This window comes from Chlorocebus sabaeus, chromosome 22, assembly GCF_047675955.1.
Source record: "Chlorocebus sabaeus isolate Y175 chromosome 22, mChlSab1.0.hap1, whole genome shotgun sequence".
Lineage (NCBI taxonomy): Eukaryota > Metazoa > Chordata > Mammalia > Primates > Cercopithecidae > Chlorocebus > Chlorocebus sabaeus.
The window spans coordinates 47,246,530-47,259,317 of NC_132925.1; the positions used below are offsets into that span (position 1 = coordinate 47,246,530).

The 12,788-nt window shown below is 49.9% G+C and overlaps 1 protein-coding gene across 6 annotated transcripts in view; it reads right to left on the bottom strand.

Moving 5' to 3' along the window:
- The window catches only part of MGLL (monoglyceride lipase), a 136,394-nt gene extending 124,881 nt beyond the window's left edge, over nucleotides 1-11,513 (bottom strand). For 2 of the 6 annotated variants that reach the window (XM_007985461.3, XM_038003468.2), the window contains exons 1-2: nucleotides 10,592-10,809; nucleotides 9,977-10,121 (exon numbers count right to left, since the gene is read on the bottom strand). In XM_007985461.3, the coding sequence (XP_007983652.2) occupies nucleotides 9,977-10,121; nucleotides 10,592-10,601 (155 nt within the window). In that variant the 5' untranslated portion in view covers nucleotides 10,602-10,809. Of the gene's footprint in view, nucleotides 1-9,976; nucleotides 10,122-10,591; nucleotides 10,879-11,365 lie in introns of those variants that run through there. The other 4 variants (XM_038003469.2, XM_007985459.3, XM_007985458.3 and 1 more) reach the window with 4 other exon arrangements.
- Between the last annotated feature and the right edge of the window lie 1,275 nt (nucleotides 11,514-12,788).

Consider the following 12,788-nt stretch of genomic DNA (forward strand, 5'->3'; position numbering starts at 1 on the left):
CGTGGGTAAAGCCATCCAAGACTGGCAAGCCTCTAGATGGCCTGCCAGTGCCTGCCGATCCACAACTGACCATAGATACATGCGGGAGCCTGGCTGGGAGCAGCAGAAGACCCACCCAGCTGAGCCCAGCACTAATCGCCAACCCACAGAATCAAGGGCTGAGTAACAGCAATAGATTCCTAACATACCCTAGACTATCCTGTCCACTCTGGATCCAGCACATGGCCCTTGTAGTAACAGTCTCACTCTCTGCAGCATAAACATTTCCACCAACCACGATAACATATCAGGACCAAAGGAAAAACATATGCCAAAGACCAGAGTACCTTAAGACATGGATTAAGATATTCTTAATTTTCTGAAATTTGACTGGATGCTCTGAAAATTGGATGCTCTAAGGAAGGTTTATTTGAGTTGACTTCCAGCTATAATAGCTAAGAGTTGTTTGGTTCTCCTTCCAGTCAAGAGTTATGCCACAAATCTTGTACTGAGCTCCACATAAAAGAAAAGTGTTGAACTAACCTTATTATGTGTTATCTCAAAAAGAATTTCGCCACCAAAGGCCAGCTTCCTTGTGGCTTTTTTGTTTTGTTTACTTTGTAAAAGAAGCACCCAGCAACTGCAGAAGTTTATTAGGGAGCCTGAAATCTCCTTGACATGGAACTGAGTTTCATTTGAAGAAACAAAAAAGTTAAGAAAAAAAAAAAGGTGAGTAACTTGAGCCCTGGGGAAAGCCTGTGGCCTGGTGTGGTGAGGGCAGCAGTCAGGTTGGAATCTGTCAAAAGCATGACTGCTTTCCCACCGGGTCCTCTGTGACTGGTGCCTGCCATGAGGGTGGAGGGAAGGGGTAATGGTGGGCAATCGACAAGCCTGGCACAGGTCCAGAGTCCCCAGAACGATGGTGCAGGGAGATGAAGTGGACAAAGGAATCAGGAGAGTTTAAATTGACCCCTCAGGGAGCCCACATTTCTCTCTCACCCATACCACTCATGTGGGAAAAGTGCTATTAGTCCTCGTTTTAAAGATGAGAAAACTGCTGCAGTGATGGGTCAGCAGCGTCTCTGGGGGCCCATACCTGGCCAGTGTCGACCAGGGTGTGGTCCTGGCAGTCCTGCCCCAGGACCTCCGCTCTTCTCCATGCACCATTGGCTTTTGCTGTTCAGAGAGGCAATGTTTCCCTGAAACACGTTTCTTTAAGATTGACGGAACAGGATAAACAGAGGGGAACTTCTAAAATGTCTAAAGGCAGCAATTTCCTAACTAAAGGTTTTCAATCTCTAATCCAGTAGACTGTCAGTGACCTGGGAAAATTGACATGCCTTGATAAGGAGACATTAACCAGAGACTGTATGTGGCCACATGTGCAGTTTTTTTGTACCCTTCCATCTCTTTCCCTTTTCATTATTTTTTCCCCTCCTTCCCTCCTTTTTGTTTGGGGCCCCCTCATAAGAGTCTGCCACTTTCTTCTGACTCTTGTTCTCCCAGAGGCCTCCTGGGCTCCTGTTCCTCCCAGTTTCTCCCCTCCTCCCACCTATCTCCTGGATGCTCTAAGTAGGTCTCTGGTCATCTCTTCTGAGGTCCATCTGCCCTTATTAGCAGCCTCGGTGGGCATCACCTAAGTGCCCTAATACTTCTAACCACTGTCAACAGACCCAGCAAAATGGAGGCTGGCCAAATGGCTTCCCATGAGAGATAGGGAGCTGGTACCTCTCCAAGCCCGGCTCCAAACCGGACATTTGCTCAAGCCCTTCCTGGGGAGGGCTAACTTGTAGTTTAAATTGATCAGAAGAAGGCATGGGGGAAACTTCTGAGGAAGAGCCCAAAGCAGAAGCAATGCATAATCAGGAGGCTGCCCTGCAGCCCTGAGCCAGCCCTGTGGCAGCCTGCGAAGCTCCTTTCACCGCCGGGCCTCAGTCTTTCCTTCCGTGAAATGACGAAGGTGGCAAAGAACTCTGGGGTCACTGACCCCCATTTTGAGAGTCTCATGGAGCCTGTGATCCATCTTCCTTTTCTAGAGAAGTGTATACACCCCTTTGAGGTCAAAAGCCCCAGACTCTAACCCCCTAAAACTATCCACAAACCTACTGTAAGTCCCAAGGTCAGGGACAGCTGCTGATCTCTAAAGATACCTTAGTGCTCAGTCTGTTGTTTTCCCACCCTTCTTTCTGTCCTCTATCCTTCCTCTGCCTTCTTTTTTCCCCTTCCCCTCTTCTCTTCTTTCTTTCTTCTCTCCTTCCTTCCTTCCCTCCTTCCTTCCTTCCTTCCTTTCTTTCCTCCCTGCCTCCCTCCCTCTCTCCCATCCTCTCTTCAGACTGTCGCTAGAGCTATGGCTCCCTGAGAAACATGTGGTTTGAATCTTCTGGGGGGAAGGTGAGGCGTAGCTTCTCATCATCATATACAAGAGACTGTGTGGAACACCATGCACAGGAACAAATGATGGTCAGCGTTAGCCTGGGAGCAAGGCATGTTAGCAGACAGCCACAAAGGTCAGCTTGGGCCAGCTGCAAGTGGAGGGACACACAGCACATAGCTCTTCTTACAGCTTCAAACACACAGAGAACAATGTCACCCCGTTTCACTCGCTGACCACCGCTGCATCCCCACCCCCATCCCCTAATGAACAAGGCTATGTGAAATGAAAAGAACCTCCTACCAACAAGAACCTTGGATGACCCTGCAATATGGGACAAGGGTCATCTTGTCATCTCAGCTGTAAAAATTTGCACCAGTAAAGACCATTTCCTCCGTGTATACAATGACCAATAGTTTGGTTTGCATTCATGGACAAAGTGCATCTGGGATTAAGATCTAAACCCAAAAGGTGCCAATAAATAGACAATGGTGGACAAAGGTTGCTATTCAGGAAGCAGCTTGTTCTGCTATTTTTTTTCTTCAACTCTACTGCAAAATAAAGCCAGATTTGTATCAGCAGAACATTCTTACAGCAACTGGAAGAAATTATCCCTTAACGAAGCTGTTGAAAAACTCAACTGCAAGAATAGCAGCCGGCCTTGCCTCTTGCCATCAAAAGATCTTTTCTATTCGAACAGTATTTTTAAAAAGCCCTAAAGAAATGCCCTGTTTAAAAATAAAACAATTTGCTATGCTATCACAAAAGTAGAAGCATCAGAAGGAGAAATAACAGCTTCATACAAGAAAAAGAAACTTCTGAAAATTCTTAAAATGGACAAAATAACATACAGGTGCTACTAAAATGCAATAATCTGACTAAAAATAATGCCATTGCTAGAAAATGCATGGTAGGGCCCATTTTCTCAGAGTTTAAGAGTAAATTTTATGGAACAACAGACATGAGTCAAAGGTGCTTCACTTTTGATTCCTCCTTGTAGGGAGAGAGTGTAAGCTGATTCCTTCCTTCCCTTCAGCAGAGTCACTCGTGATTCATATTGATTCATATTGTATGGTGGCGTCTGAAATGTAATCAGTTCATTGGCTACTGCTCCTTCTCCTCACTCCCCTCCTGGCTTATCCCAGGGCTGTGCCAACAAATGACCCACAGCTTGAGGTGATCCCATGCGTCTTCCTTGCCACACAGCAGCCCCACCATGTTCTGAGCTGAGAATATGCTAAAGGTGTGTGCTGTGAAGGAGAATTCCACATTCCCACACCCTCAATAACACCAGCTCCTTCTGCCATCACACCAGAGACACCTGGGAGTCACCTTCCTTCTCCCTCTGCTGCCCATGCATCCTCAGGCACGGTCCCTGTTCATCTCTCCATCCCCCGCTACCACGCGGTGCTATGTCTTTGCCATGACTCGGCCTTCTTCACCTTGCACCTAGATTACTATGAACCCCTCCATCTGGCTGATTATTTGAGATACAAAGCTGGGACCCCTACACCCACCCTTTGGCTCATGCTTTTGTGTTTGGGTCCTCTCCCCCACGTGCCCTTTCCAAGGGTGGAACACCACCCAGGACACAGGACAGAAGGGCAAGTAGGAGCTGTGACCTAGCCCACACTCTGCTCACCAACTCACAGGGCAGCCTCTGCCCAGTGGGCACTTCTGTCTGATTTGCACAAAGGCTCTGCATGGCATAGCAGCAGCCCTGCCTCTAGGTCCTGGCTGCATCATATTATAATTATCCAGGGGTTGGTCCATTCCCACCCCTTCATCAGATACATGATCTTTGCCACCCTTTCCCCACCCTGGCACCCAAGGACCATGTAGACATCAATAAGGAAGTATTTGCTGAATGAATTGCTGCTTTGGATCCTGGGAGAGGAGAGCAAGAAGCCGTATGGGGGAGCCACAGAGCTGCATGCGAGGGGTGCTGAGTGGGAGACAGGCCATCCTCACCCCTGCGGAGACTGACAGAGTGGAGTTCAAAATGGCCACCTGAAGGGACAATAAGTTGTGTGATTTAGCTGACCCCAGGGAGCATCTGCGCTACACCAGCTGGTTGGTGATGCAGGAACACCTGGTCGCAGGTGGCATGAGTTCAGAAGGGCCACAGGGTTCAGCAGCTGCGGCCTGGGGAGATGGAAATTCACACTCCCTTCTACGCTCAAAGAAGAAAACAGGACGTGCAGAAGGCTTCCCAGAACACTGAACAAACCCCCAAAGCAGGGGGTGCGAGAGAGAAAGCACTAAACAGCCGGCTGACAACCTGGTTAGAAAACCTAAGGGCGGGGAAAGAAAAGCCAGTCCCACCTTTGAGGACAAAGTCTCCGGAAGGCCGTGGGGATGGAATTATGTCCAAGCAGATGGTTAAAATTCTTCACCTCCGGATGGATCCAGATGGCTGGGAGGGGCCCTTATTTCCTGGAGCCACAGGTGCCACACCCGTGTCTGACTGGGGGCTGATGTAAGGAGGACATCACAAGGATGCAAGAAGGGGGGATGTTCTATACCACTTAAATCTACCCAGGCCTCAGGGCATGGCCTCTCCTCCAGGTAAACTGGCATAGGTGGTGGAAGTGCCTGAGGATGGCACTGCCCATTGCTGCAGACACACACAGGGAGTGAAGACTTCATGGAGAAAGGGATCAACATGGGCCTGGAACAGGAGGGCTGCGATGGGGGCCATCACTGAGCCCCACTCGGGGAGCAAGGGAAGGAACAGCAGGAGCGGGGAGCCCTGTCTTATTGGTTCTAGATCCACTGAAAGCGGCCACAGTTCTGAGAACTTGGGCAGGTTCCAGAAACGATGCCAAATCTCCCTTGCTAGTCCATCCCCTGCCTGTGTTCCCCTTGCAGCACCTAGCTCCACATCACCGGCAGGAAATTCCTGAAAACCATGCAGGCTGCACCTGGCCCCGAGGCAGCTCAGACCGGTGGAGCAGACCAGGTGGGAGAGGAGGGAGCCATGGTGAGGGGTGGTTACAAAGTTCCTGGAGGGAAAAAGCCACGTGACCGAGGTCTGAGGCAAGAAAGGACTAGAAGGCAAGGCCAATAAGGTTCAGAGAAAGGGCTTTTGTTCCAGAAGGTCTCTATAAATGCAGGTGAATTGGGAACAAAATGCAAAACAGAGATATAAAGGAGGAAGCACTTGCTGGAGGCCTGAGGGCAGGGCTCTGGAGGAAGTGGGGAGGGCTGGCCTCCCAGGGATGTGCCTTGGGGTACCAGCGAGGGAGGGACAATCACACTTTGAGCCAGTTCCTTCAATACACCAGTTGTTATCATCTTAACAGAAGCTACAGAAAAGAAAGTGGGCCAGTTCTTCAGAGTTGAGGGGCTGCCGAGAAGGCCAAGTGCGTGAGCCGACGGGTGGACTAGCGCTAGAGAAAGATGGGAGTGAGATGTGTCCACTCGGTACCCCTCTACTCAGCACCTCCTTCAAGCCGGTCCTTGCAGATGAACAGCAAATATGGTCTGCTCCATACCTTGAACTCACTGCCTGGGAGGGGTCAGAGTTGTACAATCATATAATTACAGCCTGCTCTCCAGCCTTCCTGGTCATTCCAGTGTCAAATGAGGATATTTTTGGAGTCTAAGTCATCAAATTGCACATTGTTTTCACACCACACCCTTTCCCCCACCCGAGCACTGCCATTCAGTCATTCTCATGGGTAAGGAATTCTCACAGTTAACTTCCAGGTGTCCTTTCTATGAACTGAGAGCCACTTGGTGGGCTGAATTCAAAGGTGCTAAATATTTCTCAAAGGGGCACAAGAGCAACCGTGACTTCCTAGCTCAAGAGCCCACAAAGCAGCTCGCCCTCATCCATGGACCAGTCTCCATCACCCTGTGATAGCATCAGTGGACATTTGCTCATGATCCAGTACCTTTTTTTTTTTTTTTGAGATGGAGTCTCACTCTGTCACCCAGGCTGGAGTGCAGTGGCGCAATCTCGGCTCACTGCAACCTCTGCCTCCTGGGTTCAAGCGATTCTCCTGCCTCAACCTCCCGAGTAGCCGGGACTACAGGCGTCTGCCACCGCACCTGGGTAATTTTTTGTATTTTTAGTAGAGAGGGAGTTTCACCACTTTTGGCCAGACTGGTCTGGAACTCCTGACCTCAGGTGATCCACCCACCTCGGCCTTCCAATGTGTTGGGATTACAGGTGTGAGTCACCGTACCCAGCCAATATTTTTAAATTCCAGCATGCTGAATTGGATGAGGCAGCTAGTCAGCCAAGGGCATAAATTCTGCTTTTTCGTCGTTGTTGTTTTCAGAATAGACACATATCTCTGATCTTTTTTTTTTTTTTTTTTTTTTTTAAGAGACAGAATTTCAACATGTCACCCAGGCTGGTCTCAAACTCCTGGTCTCAAGGCATTTCCCACCTCTGTCTCTGGAGTTTCTGGGCCACAAATGTGTGCCACTGAACCCAGGTCATTTCCCACTTTTAATATATCATGAGCAAACGATTAGGGAGAATTCATTATTCTCTTCCTCTTTACCCTAGGAAGTAATCTTTACCCTAACTCAAAATGTAAAAATTTATCAGGAAAACACTACCTATAAAGACAAAATCTGTCCTGCTTGGTGGTGTAAGAACAACTGGATTTGGTCCACGTCAGAAGAATGTGGACCAAATCCTGCTACTGCCAGCAGGGTCATTTGTAGAAAGATACTTTGTAACATTGGACTTCTGTTTCCTCATCTGTAAAAATGGGAATAGTAAGAATAATAATATTTGTCTCACAGATTGATGTGAAGGTAAAATGAGATCATGTGTGCACAGAATCTAGTCCAGACCCTAGAGCATACTTGGCACTCGATTAATATGAGATAATTCTGCCATGTCATAAGTATAAGATTTGTTATTACTGTAAATACTACAGCATGAATTTGTCTTGGCACTGCCAAATGGAGTTTAAGCTCTGATTCCTGATGATGAAATACAGAGACTCTGGCCTGCTATGTTAAAAACAGCACTGACGGTAAAGGCTAACCCAAGACATGCTTTCTCTTTCTCAGGGTCCAGTCTGAGGAGGCTGGTGTTCGTACGACAGAATTTGCTTCCATAAAGCGGGTTAAGCCAGGTTCCCAGTGCAGCGGCTGACACCTGTGGCTTGGTGTTGCTCTGAGCCACCTGCAGAGCCAGTCTTGGAACCCAGCAGGTCCCCTGAGGGCAATATGTCCTTGTAGGTGCTCATGGCAGGCTCCAGGAGCTGGAGGTAACTGATTGGCCAGAAAATCCGCCCAAACCAGTACTGACTAACTGAGGCTGGCACAGATCCTTCTGCATAATAAGATATCCACAGGCCCCCGGGGTGGCTTCTGAGGTCCCGAGGGCCTCTATGAGAAAGAGAGCAGAGGCGGGGCTGGAGATGAGGTGCTCTTAACCCAGGTTTTGCCCACAGTTGGTAGAGTAGTGGGGGAGGGTTCAGTCTCCTCTTTTTTTGCCGCTTGCTTTTCCTCCCTTCTTTCTTCCTAACTGGGAAGAGGCAGGATTGCACAAAGCCAGGCCCTGGTTTTGCTGAAGAGGGGTAAAGAGACTGGGGGGGAAGATTGAAGCCCTGGTGATTTGAGGTCCCCTCCCTCTTCCTAAAAGCAGAATGAATGATTCTGTGCAGGCAATAATAATAATACTTATTATAATGATGCTGCGGGGGTCTCCCAGATCATGCAAGAGGGCAGGCATGCTGAGCAGCTGCTCTCGGTTATGAAGATACAGAGCTGTTTCATGCTGGCTGGCACAAACGTCTGCCCTGAGCCCCCACGCTAGGATCCCCAAGGCTGCCCCAAGATCCAGCAAGCACAGGGTTAACATGAGTCATGACAAGGGGCCTCCAGGACCTCTGCATCATCTCCAGGGGCTGGAGGCAGGGCAGGTAGGACCTTAGCCAGCCCCTTCCTCTTTGGTAAACTGAGGAAAACACAACAGAAAGTGTTCATTGAGCCACACATGCTCATGGTTCTGTTGCTCTTTCTATTTCAGTACTCCTGCCCTCAATATTTTTTTCCCTTAACCTTTTCTAGACCCATACATTTCTTCCAAATTCTGGGGCCGAACTGCCTCAACCATCCACCCCTGTTCTTAAGCCCATCAGCAACCACCATAAGGCGGACACTGACATCCAAGAGGCAGCTCAGTTTAAATTAAGAAGTTGAGTTATCATTTCTAACTAGAGCAAAAGCAATGGAGCAGAGAGAGCTCCCTGCAATGCAACTTCAGCACAGAGATTGTGAAAACCACCCACAGGGGAGGAGAGGGCAGGGCAGCCAACTTGACCATTTCTAACCCACTTACCCACCTCCCTCCCCCTGTGCCAGGACTGCAGAACCTCTTTATTTTTGTTGACTTCGAACTAGGACAACCTCACTACTTAACCAACAAAGCCCCCCAAGTCTGAGACTCAGATTAAAAACTTCTATTTTCAATTATTTGTCCTCTTTCTGTATATTGATCACATTACCACAAACCACTAATCTGTTAGAAATTAATCCAAGATTGAGCAATTCTACAGCCAGTTAAGACAGAGTGGAGAATTAATGATTAATTAGCATCATAATGCTCGACAACCCCCCACACTTCCTCTAATGCATATGCACGTACAGACACATTCTTTAAGAAATGTATTACCAGAACTGGTAGGAACCCTTCTCAGCACATTACACACTTCAAAACACTAGAGAGAAACCATAGTCAGTATGTATAGCTGCCCTGAAGCTGTGACTCTACGCCGGGTTTTAAAAGTCCGTATCTCTGTGTTTTTGATGTGAGGCTCCCTGAATCATACCTTGATGAAGACAGAGAAGAAATTTTACACCTGTGTGAGGGTTAGGTGATTACTGGAGCACAAAGAGAGACATGATCCAACCACACAGTGATCCCTAGGAGACAAGAGGCCTACAAAACAGGTAAAATGTCCCTGGAACAGGAAATGTTCACTTGTCACCAGGCCAATTGGTTACCACAAATAAATTCTTTTTCCAAATAACACAAACAAGCAGGGTTTTCCTGCTTCATCCAAGAGGAGGGAGCAGCAGCAGGAGACCAACTGTCTTGTGTGTAGTCCCAATGCCTGCTTCTAATAGCAAGACAAATCCTTGATGGAAAATGTACAAAGTAATTAGCAGGCAAGGAATCGGAAGGAAATACCCAGGCCCCTGTCTTCCTGGTGACACATGTATGCCATCTTCTGAAGCTCAGAAACAAGCAGGAAAAGAGAGCAAAGGTGAAGATATATATATTACTTCGGGTTTCTCATCCATCTAGGGGATTTTCTTTAATTGTTGGGTTTGATTTTAAATGAATGCCTGTACAACAGGAAATCAACTCCAGTACAAAAAATAAAGTCATGTGGAATTTTTGAAAATTGCCATACGGTAGGATCCATATCTGAGTTGTTATAATGGAAAAAGAATTCCTGCTTCTTAATTTAAAAATTATAAAGTATACATTTTAGCTTTGTTAACATTGCTCAGCCTAACGTTAAAATAGCAGGGGAAGTAGGTCATAGAGAAAGCGGCCCCGCCCCAGATGGCACATGATAATGACCAGAGGAGAAGCAGGGGTCAAGCTCCCCTGTCACCTGGGGTGACTCTTTAAGGAAGACTTACTTGGGTGTGCCTGTGGGTTTCCAGTACCTGCAGAAGAGGTACTGTCCGTCTGCATTGACAAAGTGAGGGAGATCCTGGTAGGGAATACTCTGCGGGGTCCGCCTGGGGGAACTTTCCTCTGGCATTCTGGAAGGGTCTTCAGATCCTAGAAGGAAAAGTGACATATTCCAAAGTCAGAAATATCTCAAGAACATGTATGGATAGGAGAGAAAAGCCTAGTTCAGAGTCAGTAACATTTTTTTAAAAGCAGTTTTAAAAACCCCTCCGTTTCAAAGGTTTAAAAAATACATATATTTCTTGCAAACCTCTCCAAGACTGAAAAATCCCATTTGTTCTTAAGAAAATGCTCACTTTATTTTTTAAGTGCCTCATTACAGCTTTTCCCCCTTCCCATCTGTGTTTATTTTAAATCATTTCAGGAAACTTCATCTTAAAGACTATTTTAGCTGTAATCAAGTGGAAATTACAGTCAGCTCTATGGGTACAAAGACCCAGCTGCAAGAAGACCCATCTATCTTAAAATCTCCAAGGAACAGTTTCAAGTGGGCACAGTAATGAGGTGGATGATACTCAGATTATTCCTCCCATCTGAAATTCCAAGGATACATGACAAACCTGTTTCCATTATGTGCTGGCGTTTGCATTCCACAACCACGACAGCCTGGAGAATCAGAACCAGGCAAACCCGGCTGTTCCCTCATCTGGGCGGCCCCAAGGCAGCATGAAGGCAGCTCCCGAGCCCTCTTCCCGCACCCAGACCCTGCCTTTAGTGCTGGGGCGCTCAGCCGGGAGCCTGCTTCCAGCTCCCACTGGCAGGCTCTCCGGGGCTCCCCTCCCTCCCCAGGGCGGGGAGCGGCGCAGCGAATCTCCACTACTAGTTCATGTCATCACTTTTCCTAAACAAATCGCTGGAGGGGCTCGGAGAAGGGAGGGGCCCGGGAAACTGGGAAACTAGCTCGGCGCACTCTCAGGCACCTCGCAGACGCACAAATGCGGGTGCCCGAGGCAAAGTCGCCCCCAAGGTTTCTCACAAACTTTGCTTCCTGCGCGTCTCCGACAGTACAGGACATGTAGCCCCGCAGCTGTCATCGGAAATGCCCCTGGGAAAACCGGGGGGCGCTTCGCCGGTGTCTGCACCGGGGAAGGTGGGGACTAGAAAGATGGAGTTGATGGGGACAAGTTGGTTTGGGGGCTGGTGCGAGGGAGCAGGGAGGGCGCGCGCGCACACACACGCGCGCACACAAGGACACGCGCGCACACACACCGTGCACACACACACGCACACATGGGTAGCGGGAGCCCACGCCGGGTGTTTCCGGGACCCCGATGCTGCTCCCCACCCCTGACGGCGGCACTGGCGGGCTGGGGCGGGGGCCGGGAGGCAGTTACCGGGGCCACGAGCGCCGCTGTCGCGTTCCCCGAGCGCCGCGGATCTTCGTTTGCGGCGGGCTAGGGCCGGGACGAGCTGCGCGCGACCGGCTTCGCGGCGACAGGGTGCGGCGTCTGCGCCGCCACTTTATCCCCGGGCCGGCTCGGCGGCGGGGGCGGCCCGAGGTGGGTGGGGACGCGCGGGACCCGGCGGGCGGCGGGCGGCGCGGGGAGGCGGCGCCCGGGGCCCACGTGTGCCCGGCCCGCGGGGAGGAGCGGGGGCGCCGCCCGCCGACCCAGCCACGCACTCCTCTCCTACCCGCCTCGTGGACAGCCGCGCCCCGGGGTGGCCGCCCGGGGACTATCAGGGAGGCCTGAACTGAGCTGGGTTCATCGGAGCCTCAGCGCAGGAGGACACACCACATCCCCGGGCACACGCGCGCACACATACTCACAGGCACCGCACGTACACAGACAACGCGCGCAGGGCCGCACACACACCACACGTGCACACATGTGCACTCCCAAAGTCACTACACTGAATGGACATACCGACACACATCCCAGAGATGTGTGTCGTGCATACAGACACACACAGACCACATATGCATGCACACACACAGCCCCAGCGACACAAAGACACCTGACATCTACAGAGATACACAAACTCAGAGACATAGGCACAGACAACCTACAGAGACACAGACATCTGCAGACTACACACCTGGCCCACACATATACACAGACACACTCACATCATACACCCGCAATGATACACACACATCATACACACGCAGTCGTACACAGACACACTCACACCTCATGCAGTCAGACACATACAATACTGGAGGGGGAATTAGTCAGGCGTGGTGGCACACGCCTGTAGTCCCAGCTACTCAGAAAATCGCTTGAACCTGGGAGGCGGAGGTTGCAGTGAGCGGAGACCACGCCATTGCACTCCAGCCTGGGTGACAGAGTGAGACTCCATCTCGGGAGGGAAAAAAATGTTGGAGGGGGTCCACGTGACTCTCGGTAGTGTAAAAGCAGATGGTGTATGCCTACAAATGCCTTGTCCCTTCCTGGCAATCCCCAGCAACCCTCCCATGCCCAGTGGCTGTGACCCCCAGATAAAACCTCTGGTGCATCTACACAGACCAGGGCACAGTCTGAGCTCTGTCCAGTATAACTAGCAACGTGGCCGTGGAGGGTACGGCCACTGGACTGAGACTCCAGACCACCTGGATTGAACATTAGCCCTTCTGCTTACTCTTTGAGCCTCAGTCTACCACCTTCAACCTGTGAGTGATATACCTATGCCCCAGTGAAGTGTCCCTGACTCACACTGACCTCAAGAGGCCTTCCTGTCTTTCCTCCTCTGCAAAAAATTCAACACCATAGCAGCATTGAGAACTGTGCCTCAGCGTCACACTGTGTGTGTCCAATG